The sequence below is a fragment of the Salvelinus sp. IW2-2015 genome, linkage group LG5 (genome assembly GCF_002910315.2).
Source record: "Salvelinus sp. IW2-2015 linkage group LG5, ASM291031v2, whole genome shotgun sequence".
Taxonomy (NCBI): domain Eukaryota; kingdom Metazoa; phylum Chordata; class Actinopteri; order Salmoniformes; family Salmonidae; genus Salvelinus; species Salvelinus sp. IW2-2015.
The window spans coordinates 28,576,074-28,596,785 of record NC_036844.1 but is presented as its reverse complement, the minus strand read 5'-3'; the positions used below and the strand labels follow the sequence as shown (position 1 = coordinate 28,596,785).

Below are 20,712 nucleotides of genomic sequence, written 5' to 3'. Positions count from 1 at the left end.
TAAGGGGGAGTTTATCATCAGATATTGTTTCTGAGAAACATGTGAGACAATCGTTTTGCATAGGCTGTACAAATAAAATCAACTAGTAAACACATATTGGAATTGGGATAGTTAGAACAACTTGATTAGTTGCCATCTAAAATATGTATGCTACCATTTTTTATATCATGATGAGAACTTGGCTAGTTTGTGAACGGGTAGGTAGGGTGATTTTGAGACACTCCTGAGGGCTTGGTGAGTAATGCCCTCTAGTGGTTCATTAGAGGCAAATCATGAGATTACGATCAAAATAGATCAAGATTAAGATGCATAAAAATGGCAAGTCTTGTCATAAGGTCAAGGTTTGTTTTCAGGGCATTGGATAAATACTTCTCATACATTTATACTGGACAAAAATATAAACACATGTAATGTTTCATGAGCTGAAATAAAAGACCCTGGACATTTTCCATATTAACAAAAATCTTATTTCTCTCAGATTTTGGCCACACATTTGTTTCAGTCCGTTAGTGAACCTTTCTCCTTTGCCAAGATAATACCTGACAGGTGTGGCATATGAAGAAGCTGATTAAACAGCATGATAATTACACAGGTGCCCCTTTTGCTGGGGACAATAAAAGGCCAATCTAAAAACGTGCAGTTGTCACACAACACCACAGATGTCTCAAGTTGAGGGAGTGTGCAATTGGCATGCTGACTGCAAGAATGTCCACCACAGCTGTTGTCAGAGAATTGAATGTTAATTTCTCTATCGTAAGCAGCCTCCAATGTCATTTTAGAGTATTTGTCAGTAAGTCCAAACGGTCTCATGACCTCAGACCACGTGTAACCACGCCAGCCCAGGACCTCCACATCCGCCCTCTTCACCTGCAGGATCAACTGAAACCAGCCAGCTGATGAAACTGAGGTCTAATTCTGTCTGTAATAAGAGGCCTTTTGTGGGGAAAAACAAATTCTGATTGGCTGGGCCTATACCCTGCCCAGTCGTGAAATCCATAGATTAGGGCCTAATGAATTTGTTTAAATTGATTGATTTCCTTATACGAACTGTAACTTAGTAAAATCTTTTAAATTGGCGTATGTTGCATTTATATTTTTGTTCAGTTTAAAAAGTGGGACATATTTTTTTTAAGCAGTCTGCAAATCCATGCAGATTAGCACAATCTGAATATGCTTTGAGGGGTTTCCCAGTTGGAAAAGAGTAAGGACATAACCACAGACACAAATGAACTTAAAAATACATTCAGATATATTTTGCAGAACAGGATTAATTTCACTTGTACATTACACTTCTGGGGATTTGTCTTTGACATACAGCATGTGTGGGTGCCACTTCTGATAATGGACTAGTTGTGTAATCACAGACTCAAATCTGCCATGTTTATTCTACTGGCACCCAGAGTCCTGAAGAACTCTAGCATAGCAAGGCTATGGTGAAATGTGGGGAAAAAGAAAAAAAAGCTTGAAGGGAACAGTACATATATTTTAACACAACCTCCCACATTACTGTAAGAACCTGACAAACAAAACATCCTTGAGTATGACATTAAAGGTCTTAAGAAACAATATCCCGCAGTTGTTGGCTGGCAGATTTTTTGTGCGCCATGTGATGCAGAAAAGCTTTAATACAAGCACCAACTAGAGATGATACTTCTCTCTGCTCTGTATTACCAGTCAAAGGGGTTTAATGACAAGAGATATTCAAAAAAGTTAAATCACCATTTAACTTCCACAGCTGTAATCCAATGCCGATCCCAAGATCAGTACTTCCATGACCACGCAACATTCATTTCTAAAGATCTGGAAAGCACAGTATTATGAGCTCGTAAGCCTGTACACCAGTAGAACAACTACATTGACCTGAATTTATGAAAGATATCCTGTCCAGAAAGGGAGAAATCATAGTCAGGCACTCTACACAGATATTGACTGACCATCTGATCTCAGCAGTCTTAAAATAAACAAAGGAAGTGAAAAATGAAGCAGTCATATTGCACCTTGACATCATGGTTCAACACCCAACAGACAAATAGAACTTTACTTGTTTTGTTATAAGCTGCAGCACTGATATGAATGCAGTGTCATTGTGCCAACCAAAGCTCTAGCCTGGTCTGCTGCTCCAGTAATAGGTGTTTGATAAGTTTGCCCAATCAAATTATTTGTTTCAGAGAGTTGTGATGAGGAAGACACTAAGTACAATTTCATTAAGGCCGTAAAAATGGACAAAGAAAATGAAACCCTTTGTTGGTTGAAGTTTGGGCGAGATGGCATACAGTATCATTTTGAGGGTATAAGGGAGAGGGGGGGGTTATATCTTAAGGGAATGGCATCTTGATCCTCTGTGGTCTTGCGGTTGGTTCTTCATGGGTTCTGGCCCTGTTCTCCTCACTCATCACCGGATGGCTATCAGTCCCACATCTATCAGTTTCTGGATCTTCTGAGCAATGCCTGGATTCTTAAGGTGACTGAAAGGGTCCAGGGAGAAAGAGAGAACAAATCAACTAAATGTCAAGTTCATTTGGCCAATTACAGTGTGTGACTATGGTGCATGTGTTGTATATTATGTAGATAGTGAGTAAAATGTGTAGCTGCGGAGCTGGCCTGCTTACTCGCTGAGTGCCTGTGGGTCCTTCTGCATCTGCTCTAGGATCATGCGCATGGCTGGGTCACTCATGATCTGCTGCACCTCCGGGTCAGCCATGGCCCTCCTCTTCACGTCCTCTGGACTGTCGTCATTCCTCACGTGCTGGCTCATCATGCAGCGCTGGATGCCCTCCGTGGCCTCCTGCACTCGGAACAGAGATGGTTTAAATGTTAGCCTCAGTCTGCTCAATGACACCAACAAAACAAGGTAGAAGAACCATAAACCATGGCTTAATTTTTAATAGAAACCGCATACAAAATAAACTTCACTTTCAGTTTCTTTTAGACTTGGTTAGTAAAGGAGATCCTGCTAGTGCACCAATGTAAATCTGTCATACTGTACCTTGGAAGTAGAGTCAAGCTCCAGAGCCTTCTCGTAGGCAACCATCGCTTTAGAGAAATCTTTCATGGCCTCCAAAGCAGCTGCCTTGCGCGTGTACCCCTTTACTGTGGAGAGAAGTTAGATGAAGACTATGCTTTTAAAGGGCCCAGGTTTGATACAGTTCAAACAATTGCACATCAGCAGTCAAGTTTTCAAGATGCAATTTATCTTCAGTTTTCTGATGACCAAAATCAAGTAGGAGCAAAAAGTAAACATGGCTGCTATTAGAAAAGCTAGGAGGCCTGTGTGTGCTAAATCAATTAAATGGTGGACTGACCATTTCATTTTTAAAGTAAAAAAGGTTTTAAAGTTCAATACGTACTGAAGGTAGGATCAAGTTTGATACAGTCCTCGCAATCCTAAAAAGAGAGAAAAAAAATATCAGTCCTAGTCCTTTGACTGATAAACACGTGATGATATCCACTTTATTAGTTAGTAATGAGGATAAAGCTCATGTACATGCATGGCACCACAGTAGTCAGGTGTGCTGTACCTTTAGGGCAAGCTGGAACTCCAGCAGCTTCGTGTAGCAGGCAGCTCTGTTGCTGAAGAGCTTGGCGTCATTGGGGTTCCTCTTGATGGCCTCAGAGTAATGTCTCATGGCTGAAGGATAGTCTCCTGTAGAACAGAGAATAAACACAGCATGTCAGATATCCTAACACTACCAGAATCTAAAATGGTATGCAGACAACTAGAGAAACCTTACCACTAAGAGTACAAATAGGCATGACACATAACAATTAATACTTTCAACCGCTGTAGATCCTCCATTTCACAGACACACACCTTTCTGGAAGGACTCGTTGCCCTTGTTCTTCTCTTCCAAGGCCTGCTCTGGGTTGATGTAGGCCAGCTTCTCCTGCTCCTTCAATACCTTCTCCGCCTGCAGACAGAAGGGATGGTGAGAGTGACAGGACGGTGATTAACAGACTGGTTAAAGAGTCGTTATCGCACCCAGCATAATCTACCCCGACAGTCCTCATTCAATAGGGTCAACACGCTCTGTACCTGCTGGCACTTCTTAAGGACATCAGGGGTGCGATGCTCTGTCAGACTCTTGTTGTAAAARTGGACTGCTTCTTTGTATTTCTCCTGCTTGAAGTACGAGTTGCCAACCCTAGCCAAGGCCCTGAGAAAGGAGGATAGGGATAGAGACATTAAGCACAGATGACTCAAGCTCTAACATTCCATTTCCCCGGTTTGTAGCAGAGCCCACCGTTACCGAAATGTGTCCTGGCAATGGTGAATACAAGGATTTAATTGGCTGCTTATTCAGGAGACCTAATCTCTCCTCCTCCCTTGATGGACACACCGTATGCAACAGTCCCCTTCAGACTCCCAGCAGTTTATACCCTAGAGGGTGACTCACGTGTAATTATTTTCAGGGAATTGACGAGGAACTCACTTGGCAATGTGTCTGTAGTCCTCCCGGTTCTCTCTGCCCACCTCGATGGCCTTGTCACACAGCTCCCTGCACATCTCATACTCAGCCTTCTCAAAGAACACAGCTGGGATGGGAAAACGGACAAATGCAGACACCTTAGAAACCACCTCATTATCCAATCAAATTTTACAGATCATAAAAACTACGCATATAAAAATCATATGACATTGTCTGCATGACGGTAAGCTGAGATAGTATTTTATTAGATCCCCATAAACTACTGCTATGGTAGCTGCTCCTCTTCCTGGGGAGATAAGACCTCCATGGATCATTTTGACAACAATTATTCTTAAAAGCAGGACAAATCTATTCTGTAAAATGACTTGCTGAGGACCCACACAAATTGGTCAAATGCTATGCTGCTTTATCTGCCCTTAATCATATGGAAATAGAAAATTGTACCCAGGATTAGGGGGTAGAGATATTCACTCAGTTAATCTCATATGATTCTGATCAAGCCAATTAGTTCTATCATGGAGAAAATATGACAATTTTTTCCATATACATACTTCAGAGATAAATACAACTTGATAATTTGTTAAATGGAGGAAAACTACAAGTTTAACTCATTAAATATTAACCTCTCCTATTAGCATATTTAAGACAACTGTAAATGGGAGTCCAACAAGGCACTTTGAGTTGGGAAGATTCTAGAATTCACTCACAATGTATAATAGCCCTTTAGATATGAATTTAGAATCCTCTAAATTTAATTAGATCTACAAGGACATTTTATCGATCTAACAGTATTTTTCCATTTAGAGATCCTTTAAAAAAAATTAACTAGGCAAGTCGGTTAAGAACAAATTCTTATTTACAATGACGGCCTACCCAGCCAAACCCTAACGACGCAGGGCCATTTGTGCGCCGCCCTATGGGACTCCCAATCACGGCTGGTTGTGATACAGCCTGGAATCGAACCAGGGTCTGTAGTGACGCCTCTAGCACTGAAATGCAGTGCCTTAGACCACTGCGCCACTCGGAAGCACCTTTCATGTGTCCTACCAATTATTATTGGATTATTCACCATAGCAACCACTCCTTAGCATAAAAACAAAACATTTCTCAGTTTGTTGGCTTTGTTGGAGATCAAACATTTTAATTTGCAGGGATATTTGTTTTTGACCAAATGTAATTCAGAAAAAAATTAAAATAATTTTAAAATAATAATTTTAAATTATTATTATTTCACTTATATAATATTCCTGTTGCTATTGTTATATGTAAATACAATAAATGTGTATGTAGATGGATACGTTTCTTCACCAATTCTCTTACCATTTTGTACAATTATGTGATTAGCCTACCAGTTGGTGTAACTGTAATGTTAATTCTCGAGAGGAATTATGGTGTGTTAATTTTCTCTTATTGTAACTTGCGTATAGAAATTGCTGACATGACTGTTTAATGAAATATTGTTTATTGGATTTCCATTATAGTAATTTTCTATTTATTTTATCCCGTTTCCCTCTGTACACAGACTACAGCAGCATACCACCCTGCATCCCACTGCTGGCTTGTTTCTGAAGCTAAGCGGGGTTGTTCTTGGTCAATCACTAGATGGGAGACCAGATGCTGCTGGAAGTGGTGTTGGAGGGCCAGTAGGAGGCACTCTTTCCTCAGGTCTAAAAAAAAACATGCCACTGCCCTGTGTAGGGTGCTGTCTTTCGGATGGGATGTTAAACGGGTGTCCTGACTCTCTGTGGTCATTAAAGATACCATGGCACTTATTTAAGAGTAGGGGTGTTAACCCTGGTGTCCTGGCTAAATTCCCAAGCTGTCCCTCATACCATCATGGTCACCTAATCATCCCCTTCCTCTCCCCTGTAACTAATCCCCAGGTCGTTGCTGTAAATGAGAATGTGTTCTCAGTCAACTTACCTGGCAAAAAAAACATGTATACTCCGTTTCATCATTAAACTTCTGTGTCTGTCATCACTCTGACCAGATTGCAGTCTGGTATCCATTTACTCCCAGTGGACTATCCACACAGAGAGCACCAGACTCTGTTTTACACAATATTATCTGTCTCTGTGTGTATACACAATGATGATTGTATACCTGCTTGGTTAGAAAGATATGTCATGTTGGTTGGGTCATGCTTGAGGGCTTCTTCATAATGTTTCAGTGCAGTGGTAAAGTCTTTCTTCTTGTACGCATCGTTGCCCAGCTCCTTCTCCTTTAGAGCCTATGGAAGCACAATGGACATTTAAGCTGTTAAAAACAGTGCTGAGAGGGCAAGAAATCCCACAAATCGGTGTGGGTGCTGAGAGGAGATGCATGCACAAATTACCATTGTCCCAGATTGTGAAGGACTATAGGATTACTTATAATGCAATATATTTACTTGTCTCTTGTTCTCAGGTAAGTCTTCCTCCTTGGAAGGGGGTGGCTGAGTCTCTTTGGGTTTGCGAGGTGGGGGAGGAGTAGGCTCTTCCTCTTCATCCATGCCAGCCAAGTCTAACCCCAGCAGGACCGACAGGGTGGTCATTACTCTAGGGTCCTGGAGCTTCCTACAGGTAGAATGACAGACATAGTGTACTTGAAATAGATCACAGGAAATTCACAAGCGCTACAAAGGAATGTTGTGTTCTGGTACTTATTACTACAGTCAGACAAGATGATCTTGGTGTTGAATTCATTTTGGATTTGGAAGGGGACTGAAAACTGAAAGAATGCAGTAAATTTCTAAATGTACAGGTGCGGTGCAACAAGACAAATGGCGTCCACAGAAACATACTCACGAGCCAAGCATAGACGGTTTGTCCCTGAGCTGCTCCAAAAGCGCTCTGTACTCTGGATCTTTCATCAGGGCATGCGTTCGAGAGTCACTCTCCAGCTTTTCAAACATGTTGGGCATGGAGAAGGGGTTCATCATCTTTTTTTCTGGTGAGGCAAGAGGTGAAATTCAAAACACAGGGAAAACAAAACATGAGCAAACAAAATCCCATTGTTGTGTTTATAATGTAAGTGAAAGTGTGACAGGTTCAAATATTTCTACCTGCTAGCCGGGCTTCTATGTTCTGCAGCCCCTCCTTGAGCTGCTGATTAGTGGGCTCCTGTCTGAATCCCTCTTGGTACGTCAATTTTGCATCCTCAAACCGTCCAAGGAACTCCTGGGCTGCCGCTTTCCTTGAGTAGCCCTGTGCAAGCACAAATCATGGTGATGAGGCTTGTCACTTTTGACAATAGCTAGTGCAAATACAAGCCACCCTTTCTGGACAACTGCGCTGTGACATCGTCTCACCTTTCCCCAGTCAGGTTTAATCTTGATGGTCTGACAGGCGTCCTCCAGAGCACTCTCGTAGTTGCCCTTCTTGGCATAGGCAGCCGAGCGGTTGCTGAAGAGGACATGGTTTGAGGGATCAAGGGCCAACGCTTCTGTGTAGCAGCGTATGGCCTCGTCGATCTTCCCGGCACTCAGTGCCTTGTTGCCCTGATCCTTCAACTGTGACACCTGAGGGGAAAGAGGGACCTGAATAAATTCACTGTAATCAAATCTGTTTAAATATATTGCTTTTTCATGATATTGATTTTTTACTAAAACTGACAAGTAAAGAAATACTGCCATCTTGATTTGGCCAATTTGAGCTCTATAAACAACAATCTGATTCCTAAAGCAGCCATGGTCTAACGTTAGGCGCCAGCAGTCAGGTTAAACCAAACAAGCCTAGACACCTACATGATATGAGGCCATTACATATTGCAGAACCTGGCCATGTTTCAGCTAAACGGATATAGACTGTTAGCTGAACCACTAAGATTTTCAAGGTGGTTTACTGAGTTGAACTAGCTACTGCTATATGATAGCTAGCACGTTTGATTGCTGACTGACTTGTAGTCCTGCCCAACGCTTAACTTAACTTGCCAGTCACGTCCTCTAACTTAGTAGTTCGTTAGATAACTAACTAGTACGCTAGCTAGCTAATTGGAAAAGCTGGCTAGATAGTCATGTTAGTAAACGTGAAAAAGTTAACTAGCAGCAATGTTAGTCATTTCACAGCATGAAGTCATTCGTGACGGAACTTTGTTTTTTTCTGATGATCGACAGACCATGCGTATGTAATATTGGCTAGGTAACTAGCTAGCTCTAATAGCTGATTAGCTAGCTAACTACCGGTAGTTAACTAATCGGCTGGCTACTAATACACACGGTTCTGGACCAAACATATTTGCCGGCAAATTACCCAACTACAATTGAAAGCTATTTTGTTAACTAATGTGCTAACATTACCGGTTAGCTAGATAGTTAATACGCGAACATTACCGGTTAGCTAGCTAGCCAGCCAACTAGCTACCGTTACATGGCGAGCTAGTAACAATGAAGTCCGCATTGAGTAAAACGAGATAGAAAAATTTAACTAGTTTGCTAGCTAGCTATCAATTTTCAAATAGAACAAACGCGTTACAATTGACCACCATACACAAACGGTGCGACAATACTGTAAATATTGCAGAAGAAATACAGTTTTTGACCGGAATATTTATGACAGTTGTTACTCACTTTGTCCATGGTATAACCATGAGGTTCCAGAAACTACTGTGAGACGAGAGCACCGCCCCTGCACAATATGGAGCTAGGTTGCCAGATTATGTTCAAGGAAAGCTAAGAACTGAGATCAAAAATGTTTTGTGGCAGTTTCCTTTAGAATGTTTTCTATTGTTTGTTAAATACAGATCTGTGTATTAGATAATTGATCAATATAAAAGTGGTTATAAAGTTGATTTATAACCAAACTGTGTGTTACTCTAAGCTCCGCATGCATACATGGCAACCCCAGTGCTTACCCATATAGTTCAGTAATATTTCTGGCTTTATGCGCACTGGTGTATGATTGGTTCAGCTTAGTTAATCGAGGAAAGCTCAGCAAATCAAAGGCTAGTTCGCGTTGAGTACGATGGGTAAAACAACAAACGTCGAGTCAAGGAACGTTACCATATTCATTCAAGTTCTAGAAGGATCGATCTGGTTCATCTCCTTTCTAGAACATTCTGGACATATTGGGAAACGCTTGCTGTTGTTTATATAAATCATCAGTTGAGTGTGATATGCTGTCAGTGGACCTGGTATGACAAAAGGAACATAAGGACAAAATGAGTTATGAGAGAAATCTCCCCTTAGAAAGCACTGGGTTATAATAAAGAATGGAAGCTGCATACAGTGCATTCGGAAAGTATTCAGACCCCTTGACTTTTTTCACGTTTTGTTACGTTTCAGCCTTATTCTAAAATGGATTAAATTGTAATTTGTCTTTATCAATCTATACAGAATACCCCATAATGACAAAGCAAAAACAGGTTTAGAAATGTTGGCAAAAAAAACAACAAATGAAAAAAATAAAATTACATTTACAGAAGTATTCAGACCCTTTACTCAGTACTTTGTTGAAGCACCTTTGGCAGCGATTACAGCCTTGAGTTTTCTTGGGTATGGTGCTACAAGCTTGGCACACCTGTATTTGGGGAGTTTCTTCCATTCGTCTCTGCAGATCCTCTCAAGCTCTGTCAGGTTGGATGTGGGAGCGTCGCTGCACAGTTATTTTCAGGTCTCTCCAGAGATGTTTGATCGGGTTCAAGTCCAGGCTCTGGCTGGGCCAGTCAAGGACATTCAGAGACTTGTCCCGAAGCCAAGTTTTCTTGGCTATGTGCTTAGGGTCGTTGTCCTGTTGGAAGGTGAACCTTCACCACAGTCTGGAGTCTTGAATGCTCTGGAGCAGGTTTTCATCAAGGATCTCTATTTTGCTCCATTCATCTTTTACCTGATCCTGACTAGGCTCCCAGTCCTTGCCGCTGAAAAACATCCCCACAGCATGATACTGGCACCACCATGCTTCACCGTAGCAGGCTGTCATGTGCCTTTTACTGAGGAGTGGCTTCCATCTGGCCACTCTACCATAAATGACTGATTGGTGGAGTGCTGCAGAGATGGTTGTCCTTTTGGAAAGTTCTCCCATCTCCACAGAGGAACTCTGGAGCTCTGTCTGAGTGACCATCGGGTTCTTGGTCACCTCCCTGACCAAGGCCCTTCTCCCCCGATTGCTTAGTTTGGCCAGGCGGCCAGCTCTAGGAAGAGTCTTGTTGGTTCCAAACTTCTTCCATTTAAGAATGATGGATGCCACTATGTTCTTGTGGACCTTCAATGCTGCAGAATTTTTTTGGTACCCTTCCCCAGATCTGTGCCTCTACGGACATTTCCTTCAACCTCATGACTTGGTTTTTGCTCTGACTTGCTTATATAGGCAAGTGTGTGCCTTTCCAAATCATGTCCAATCAAGTTGTAGAAACATCTCAAGGATGATCAATGGAAACAGGATGCACCTGAGCTCAATTTCGAATCTCGTAGCAAAGGATCTGAATACTTATGTAAATAAGGTATTTCTGTTTTTAGTAGATTTGCAAACATTTCTAGAAACCTGTTTACACTGTCATTATGGGGTATTGTGTGTAGATTGATGAGGAAAATGTTTTATTTAATCAATTTTAGAATAAGGCTGTAACGTAACAAAATGTGGAAAAAGTCAAGGGGTCTGAATACTTTCCGAATGCACTGTATATGTGATGTTATTCCTTTCCTATTGTTGTAACGTTAAATACATTAATGAATAGCAATGAAGTCATTAATAAATATAGTAGTAGCCTATAAACTATCTTAGATTCGTGTTATAAAAAATAACATTTATTTTCTTTAATTCATTAATCTGAATGGATACTTACACGATAACATGATCAACTCTATTAATATTATCATACTGCTATACTTTTTTCCACAAGGGATGTTAGGGTATTAAAATGTATTCAATATTTCTGAAGGGTGGATATATCATCTTTACAGTAGACATGGAATCCATAGTAACACACAGTATAATGAGCTTGAACACCAAGTGGTAAGGATTTAATAATAATAGGCAAACAAGTAGCCTACACCTATGTTTAATGTAAGGGTTAAGGTGATCTCATTCCCCTTCCATACTCACATCATGATGATTGTAATTACCTGTCCTTGTGAGACGTCACTGCAGCACCAGAGCTGCCTGATTGAGCTGCAGCTTTTTGTTTTGGTCCCCTTGCTGAGATATTGCATGCATCAAACAATGGTTGGGTGCCACGTCATCAACTGTGTCATCGACTATCAGATTGCCATACCATATGATGTGTTTACCTGAAACGTAAAATACCTATCCAGACGTTGTAAGATCGCGACGTCTGAGCAAAGGAACGCTACCATAACAAATCACATTTATTTATAAAGCCCTTCTTACATCAGCTGATATCTCAAAGTGCTGTACAAAACCCAGCCTAAAACCAAACAGCAAGCAATGCAGGTGTAGAAGCACGGTGGCTAGGAAAAACTACCTAGAAAGGCCAGAACCTAGGAAGAAACCTAGAGAGAACCAGGCTATGAGGGGTGGCCAGTCCTCTCTCTGGCTGTGCCGGGTGGAGATTATAACAGAACATGGCCAGGATGTTCAAATGTTCATAGATGACCAGCAGGGTCAAATAATAATAATCACAGTGGTTGTTGAGGGTGCAACAGGTCAGCACCTCAGGAGTAAATGTCAGTTGGCTTTTTCGTAGCCGATCACATCAGAGTATCTCTACCGCTCCTGCTGTCTCTAGAGAGTTGAAAACAGCAGGTCTGGGACAGGTAGCACGTCCGGTGAACAGGTCAGGTTCCATAGCCGCAGGCAAAACAGTTTGACCAGGAGCAACAGCACGCCAGGTGGACAGCAAGCAGTCATCAGGCCAGGTAGTCCTGAGGCATGGTCCTAGGGCTCAGGTCCTCCTGAGAGAGAGAGAGAGGAGAGAAGAGAAAGAGAGAAGAGAGAAGAGAGGAGAGAAGAGAGAGAGAGAGAGAGAGAGAGAGAATTAGAGAGAGCATACTTAAATTCACACAGGACATTGGATAAGACAGAGAAATACTCCAGATATAACAGACTGACCCTACCCCCGACACATAAACTACTGCAGCATAAATACTGGAGGCTGAGACAGGAGGGTCGGGAGACACTGTGGCCCATCCGACGATACCCCAGGCAGGGCCAAACAGGTAGGATACAACCCACCCACTTTGCCAAAGCACAGCCCCCACACCACTAGAGGGATATCTTCAACCACCAACTTCAACCACCACAAGCCGAGGTATATGCCCACAAAGATCTCCGCCACGGCACAACCCAAGGGGGGGCGCCAACCCAGACAGGAAGATCACGTCAGTGACTCAACCCACTCAAGTGACGGCATGGAAGAGCACCAGTAAGCCAGTGACTCAGCCCCCGTAATAGGGTTAGAGGCAGAGAATCCCAGTGGAGATTCATATTCTGCTTGAATCAGACTCCTCTGAAGAAAAACATCAATCAATCAATCACATTTATTTATAAAGCCCTTTTTACATCAGCAGATGTCACAAAGTGCTTAAACATCAGTCCTAATCCCCAACAAAGCATTGAGTTTCAGGACAACATGTTGATGAACACATTTAAAGTAATGCTGATATTTCCGATTTCACTGGATGTTTTGTAGGCTTTTTTGGAAGTTTATGATTCATCATAAATTATCATATAATCATTACTTAATTCATCTATCTGCTTGCCATCACAGTTCAATGCAGCAACAGTGTGGATTTTCTAAAGCACATGTGATGTAGGATCCTTTTGTTATGTTGTCATTAATCCTTTGCAATGCCTTGCTGAGTTGCAGTTACCCCTATATGTCGGCTGATGGCAGCAGGAGCTCAGCATCGCTCAGCGTACACTGCTGGGTGTTGCCGACACAATCCCTGGATTCTTCTTTGAAAAAATGTTGGTAATTTATGATGACCATAGTAAGAGATACTGTGTGTGTGGGTGGGTGGGAAGCTGGGACGAGCCGGACATAAACCAGCAACCGTGAACAAGGTTGTCTCCCGCTGCTATACGCCAATAGTCTAAATCACCTGTCAAACTCTTTCAGAGGTCCGAATGTCTCAGTGTTTTAGCTCCTCCCTTGTACTTGATTGATGAATTAAGGTCATTGGTTAGTTAGGAACTCCCCTCATCTGGTTGTGTAGGTCTTAATTGGACACAAATTGAAAGGATAAAACAAAAACCAGCAGGCACTCGGCCCTCCATGAAATGAGTTTGACACCCCTGGTCTAAATGATCCCATACTAAATGTGTTTTTGTGCCATTTCCAAGCCCTTTAGAAAACACACTGAATAGCTTGGCAGAAAAGAATAATGAAAATGGCAATGAAAGTTTGGCTCTACATGAGAGAAATATTGTAAAGAATATATATATATATATATGTCCATGACTCTGCCTATTCATAAAAATGTATTATGTCCCATCACCCTATGCCCCAAATGCTGCTGAATCAACCTACATAACTTTTATGTGACAGATAATGAAATTGGAGAGCAGGTGTGTGTATGAGTGTCAGCATAAGAACGAGTGTCTGTATATACATATCCGTGTATGTGTTTGCGTGTGTGTATATTGGTGTGCATGCATTTGTGAGTGAGGGAGCGAGAGAGAGTCTTTCACAGCTCACTGCACAGCTAGATTGTCTGCAGTAGAGGTGACAAATTAGAGAGGCGGTGTCAAAAGAGAAGAGAGCAACATCACCCAAAGAAGTGGTAAGGATGGGTGGAGAGAATGTGATATGTGAAATTACATGGGATTTGATGTGATGTGATGCTATGTAATGACATGAAGCAAACACATGAATCACTGAGAGAATAGTGAACACAGGATCCTGAAAGCAGTGGTGCTGTCAGAGCAGAAGGGGTGACTGTAATGACAAAGAGGCAGATGAGAGGTCAGCCTGAGAGCTGAGGAGCTGGGGAGCGAAACAACAACAGGGAAGGTTGTGGGTAGGGACAGGGGGAGAGTCAGTTTGTGTGGCAGTGGCATCAATTGATTTATTCCTGCTGTATCGATCAGCCGACAGCCCTGTCCGTGAAGGAAAGCATGAGGATTAATGCATTGGCTTTTGTAATGAATGGGGCTCCTGGAGTGGGGAGAGAGGGGCTGGCACTAAATCAGTGTGGTGTTGATCATCCAGATGGGCCCAAGAAAGCATGAAATAGGTACAGCAAGGTGTGTGTGTGTATGTAAGAATGCTGTTCATAGACTACAACTCAGCATTCAACACCATAGTCCCCCCCAAGTTCATCAAGCTGGGGACCCTGGGACTGAATACCTCCCTCTGCAACTGGACTCTGGACTTCCTGACGGGCAGGCTCCAGGTGGTGAGGTTAGGCAACAACACCTCCGCCATGCTGACCCTTAACACGGGGGCCCCATGGGTGTGTGTGCTTAGTCCCCTCCTGTACTCCCTGTTCACCCACGACTGTGAGGCCCCGCACGACTCCCACACCATCATCAAGTTTGCTGATGACACAATGGTGGTAGGCCACTACAAAAACCTTTCCCTCAACGCCAGCGAGACCAAGGAGCTGATCGTGGACTACAGGAGAAAGAGGGGAGAGCACGCCCCCATCCACATCGAAAGAGATCATCACTAAGGACTTAACAAGGTCCACATACACCTGCACAGTCATGAATAGGGCACAACAGCGCCTCTTCCCCCTCAAGAGGCTGAAAAGATTTTGCATGGGCCCTCGGATCCTCAAATGTTATACAGCTGCACCATCGAGGACATCTTGACTGGTTGCATCACCACTTGGTATGGCAAATGCACTGCCTTCGACCGCAAAGTGTTACAGATGGTGGTGTGGAAAGCCCAGTAGATCACCGGAGCCTAGCTCCCTGCTGTCCAGGACCTCGATATCAGGCAGTGTCAGACACCCCAGCTCCAGACACCCCAGCTATAGACTGTTCCCACTGATACCGTCCGGCAAACAGTACCGAAGCATCGGCTCTCGGACCAACAGGCTCTGAGACAGCTTCTACTAAATAGCCATCAGACTGCTAAATAGTGAATTAAATGGTTACCTGGACTATCTGCACTGACCCTATCTTGCACTGACTATATACACATTCAGAAGACTATATATGCACACTATATACACACTCACTCACACACACTACACTGACACTCACACAAACCCACACACATTCACATACACTACATACGCACACATAAACACATAACACACACACATACGGACACAACACAAATACACATACACACGCACACACAAATACACACACACCATTTCACTCATCATATGCTGCTGCTACTCTGTTTTTTATTTTACTCTTATTATCCAATGTGTACAAAACATTTCCACGACATAGACTGACCAGGTGAATCCAGTTAAAAGCTAAGATCCCTTATTGATGTCACTTGCTCAATCCACTTCAATTAGTGTAGATGCAGGATTGTGTACAGCCAGATCACCCATGATACAAGTCAGTATTCAACATCCATCCATGTCTGGACGTTGGGAGATGACGTGGAAACCAGCCACTAGGGGCATCAGTGAGCGCTGTTACCTTAATCGGTTCTGGATTTGCTACGGATGGGCATAAGCATTTGCCTCTGATTCCAATGATTAAGGTAAGATTTAAGGTTTGGGATAGGGATAGGGTTATGAATGGTTAAGGTAAGAGTTAAGGTTTGGGATAGGCTTAAAACTAAAATCTCCAAAATTACTTTCTATCGATGGATTTCAACTAGCAACCTTTGGAATCAGAAGCATCAACAACTTTTTTTAGATTTTCTATCATAAACCGTAACCCTTACCTTAACCATTTTGAGTTAATGCCTAACTATAAGATTTCTGAGTTAATGCCTAACCTTAAGATTTCTGAGTTAATGCCTATGTAACAGTATAACTTTAAACCGTCCCCTCGCCCCGACACGGGCGCGAACCAGGGACCTTCTGCACACATCAACAACGGTCGCCCACGAAGCATCGTTACCCATCGCTCCACAAGGGCCGCGGCCCTTGCAGAGCAAGGTGCAACACTACTTCTAGGTTTCAGAGCAAGTGACGTAACTGATTGAAACGCTAGTAGCGCGTACCCGCTAACTAGCTAGCCATTTCACATCCGTTACACTCACCCCCTTTCAACTCCCCTTTTCCGCAGCAACCAGTGATCCGGGTCAACAGCATCAATCTAACAGTATAACTTTAGTACGTCCCTCGCCCCGACACGGGCGCGAACCAGGGACCCTCTGCACACATCAACACGGTCGCCCACGAAGCATCGTTACCCATCGCTCCAAAAGGCCACGGCCCTTGCAGAGCAAGGTGCAACACTACTTCTAGGTTTCAGAGCAAGTGACGTAACTGATTGAAACGCTAGTAGCGCGTACCCGCTAACTAGCTAGCCATTTCACATCGTTACACTCACCCCCTTTCAACCTCCTCCTTTTCCGCAGCAACCAGTGATCCGGGTCACGGCACCAGTGTAACCGATGTATAATGTACTCTCCATGCGTTGTGTTTTAACAAAATAAATAACTTCGGCCAGTAGTCCCAGTTGAGCATCATTTATTTCTGCTGTTGTAAATGGGAAACAGCACGTTAGTTGTGCAGGGCTTAACAGTGTTGATGGCTGTCGATGGCAAAATCCTTGCATCACATTTTCATACTGGGCCAACAAAATACAAAAATACAATACAAATATAACATGTGTAAATACCTGTTCTTAAATGGGAAACAGCACGTTAGTTGTGCAGGGCTTAACAGTGTTGATGGCTGTCGATGGCAAAATCTGTAGCATGAAGACAACTGTGTTAGCCGTGGCTTATGTGACCATGACATCGGTGTATGCTAGCTAACACAATTATTTACAGCAATCATATGCAAAGCACATCCCAGAAAGCCCTTCAATCCCTAACAGGTACAATATACCCACACATGTATAAAATCAGTAACGTACAGCAAACTTGTACACATTGTAAAATAGAAAATAGAAAACAGTATTCAGAACGTGACCTACCCCTTGCATCACATTTTCATACTGGGAAGACCTGACGTTCGCGATCTCCCCTATCTGCAAGCGGGGCCAATCACAACACCCCTTATGTCATCAGAGTTGAACTAACCAATAAGAATGCTTGAACATCAAATACACATTTCTTTAGAGGCAAGTGGAAACATAACCAACCCTGTTACACCTAACCTTAAGATTTCTGAGTTAATGCCAGAACTTAACCCTAACCTTCAAAATTAGGAGTTAATGCCTAAACTTAACCTAAACAACTTGAAATGTTATGTTTGCAACAACTTCAATTTGATGTTTGAAAAACATGGATGAATGTTTAATTCTGACGCGAAGCTGTGAGAGCTAGTTGATTGTGTATGTGTGCCACTCAGAGGGTGAATGGGCAAGACAAAGATGTAAGTGTCTTTGAACAGGGAATGGTAGTAGGTGCCAGGCGCACCGGTTTGAGTGTGTCAAGAACTGCCACGCTGCTGGGTTTTCACGTTCAACCGTTTCCCGTGTGTATCAAGAATGGTCAACCACCCAAAGGACATCCAGCCAACTTGACACAACTGTGGGAAGCATTGGAGTCGACATGGGCCAGCATCCCTGTGCAAAACTTTAGACACCTTATAGAGTTCATGATCCCGACAAATTGAGGCTGTTCTGAGGGCAAAAGGGGGTCAACTCAATAGTTGGATGGTGTTCCTAATGTTTTGTACACTCAGTGCATATCCTGATACCTCGTACCCCTGCACATTGTATGGTACTGGTACTCCCTGTATATTACTCCACATTGATCTGGTACTGGTACTCCTGTAATATAGTCCACATTGATACGGTTACTGGGTACTCCCTGTATACCGCTCCACATTGATCTGGTACTGGTATTTCCTGTATATAGCTCCACATTGATCTGGTTGGTCTACTCCGTATAAGAGCTCCACATTGATCTGGTACTGGTACTCCCTGTATATAGCGCCAACATTGATCTGGTACTCCCTGTATTAGCTCCACATTGATCTGGTACTGGTATCCCTGTATATAGCTCCACATTGATCTGGTACTTGGTACTCCCTGTATATAGCTCCACATTGATCTGGTACTGGTACTCCTGTATATAGCTCCACATTGATCTGGTACTGGTACTCCCTGTTATAGCTCCACATTGATCTGGTACTGGTATTCCCTGTATATAGCTCCACATTGATCTGGTACTGGTACTCCTGTATATAGCTCCACATTGATCTGGTACTGGTACTCCCTGTATATAGCTCCACATTGATCTGGTACTGGTACTCCCTGTATATAGCTCCATGTATTTTATTCCTCTTGTGTTACTATTTTTAATTGTATTATTATTTTGGGAAGGGCTCATAAGCAAGTAGTTCACAAGTCTACACCCATTGTATTCGGCGCATGTGACAAATATAATTTGATTAGATGTGCTTAGGCAGTAACACTGAGCTGTCTAAACCAGCGTGCAGTCAGAGCAGGCCACAGCCGTCCCTTCCCAGTGAGTCAGTCCCCATGCAGACTGCTTGCTTAGGTCGGGTGACCCTCAACCCGCCTTAGACACCAACACAGCTGATTACACACTTATTATTACAATTGCATTTGATGCGGTCGAGAACTTGTACCTGCGCTTCATTTCTCCTAATTTGACTTCTTTACAACAAATCGTTTGCACTGTATCTAAGAATCAAGCAAAATTGTATATCTTAATTCAATCCACGATCACAATCGCAATATGATTTGGAACGTAATTAGACACTGGATTCCGTTACTTTTCCAGAGCAATGGCTCGAAGGAAAGTCCGTTGGGCTTTGCTCAGAATAAAATTGGATTGACTGATTGATTTATGTATGTCAAATGAAGGACACACACACAGACAGACAAAGAGAAATTCCACACAGAGCGAGAGAGGGAAAGAGGAGGGGAATCACGGATGGATGAAGCAGAGGCAGTGGATGGGGTGGTGGGGTATAGAAAGAGACAGAGACAAATGGAGTGTGTGAGACAGAGGGACAGAAGTGAGACGCATGTCTACTGACCTCCCCCTACTCTCAGCTAATCCATACAGAGAGGGGAGGAGGTGGAGGGGAGGGCTGTTGGTGTCACTCCCAATAAAGATAGGAAATACAGTGACATTGGCTCGCCCCTGTCTCACTCCCCCCCCACCCCTCCAACCTTTTGACATGCTTCTATTTAATATTGTGCCCTGGAAATCCTATAAAATACATGAGGCCTGGAGCACTTAGGCTGTCCTCTAGAGGAGGGGTGGATGGGGGACACAACGTAACTCCTGTACAAATTACTGTTTCCTTGGGCCTGCATGTCTCTGTATATTTGCCCAACTTGTTTCCTTTTGCAGTCAGGATTGTTCAATGGACTAAATCCACAGTAATGCATACCGCTAATGTGTACACCTCTGCCTCAGACTATCAAATCCAAAATGGTTCCTCCCTCTTTCAGACCAGCTAGGCAGACAACTAGAGGAAAGAAACAGCTGCCTTAAAACATAAACAACATTTATTTTCCCAACTAAATGAGTTCATCGGAAGGTTCCTACTGTTCTTAGCTGCTTATTGTCCCAGTAGACTAATTCTACTGGGTGTTACTCATAGTGTTACTCATAGTCAGCCAGCATTGCTGTGATAACGTCCCTTCAGTATTAGTGCATCCAGCAGCCATGGACACAGTTTAAAGATGCTCATGAACAGACCAGTATGAATGTGAGAGCAGGTTAATGCCGGCCCATATGTTCTAGGAACTGCTTGTTTTTGAACAGGGGAGAAATAAAGAACAGCGAGAGAGGACAATGAGTGTAATGGTAATCATTGTAGGTCTATCAGCTGTGTAGAGTGTGTGTGTGTGTGTGTGTGTGTGTGTGTGTGTGTGTGTGTGTGTGTGTGGTGGTGTTGTGTGTGGTGTGTGTGGTGTGTGTGTGTGTCTGTGTGTGTGTGTGTTGTGGTGTGTGTGTGTGTGTGTGTGTGTGTCTGTTGTGTGTGTGTGTTGTGTTGTGTTGTGTGTGTGTGTGTGTGTGTGTGTGTGTGTGTGTGTGTGTGTGTGTGTGTGTGTGTTGTGTGTGTGTGTGTATTTGCCTGTGGATATTGATAGGAAGGGGCCAAAGCAGTGGAAATCGATACATCTGTACCACAGCCAACAAGCTGCTTGGCTTTGGTTTAGACCCCTGTGTGCTAGGACACAACTTTAACGAGGAACAGGTACACTCAAACAGACACAAACACACTAATGCTAGACAGACAGACTGAAACACACACAGTAACACACACACTCACTCACACAAATACATGGACTCCACACACACACACACAAATAAATGTGCCACAAGGCTTTGCACA

At 43.0% G+C, this 20,712-nt stretch overlaps 1 protein-coding gene across 1 annotated transcript; it reads right to left on the bottom strand.

Annotated features, from left to right (window-relative positions):
* Positions 1–1,645: 1,645 nt before the first annotated feature.
* On the bottom strand, positions 1,646–9,067 carry LOC111964207 (stress-induced-phosphoprotein 1). The gene is made up of 14 exons (XM_023987992.2): positions 8,974–9,067; positions 7,717–7,926; positions 7,471–7,612; positions 7,214–7,355; positions 6,817–6,982; positions 6,531–6,657; positions 4,431–4,533; positions 4,034–4,154; positions 3,812–3,908; positions 3,519–3,643; positions 3,348–3,384; positions 2,987–3,090; positions 2,610–2,785; positions 1,646–2,465 (listed from the first exon to the last, which is right to left on the bottom strand). Exons 1-14 carry the CDS (start codon positions 8,980–8,982, stop codon positions 2,393–2,395), a joined length of 1,632 nt encoding a protein of 543 aa, XP_023843760.1. The 5' UTR covers positions 8,983–9,067; the 3' UTR covers positions 1,646–2,392.
* Between the last annotated feature and the right edge of the window lie 11,645 nt (positions 9,068–20,712).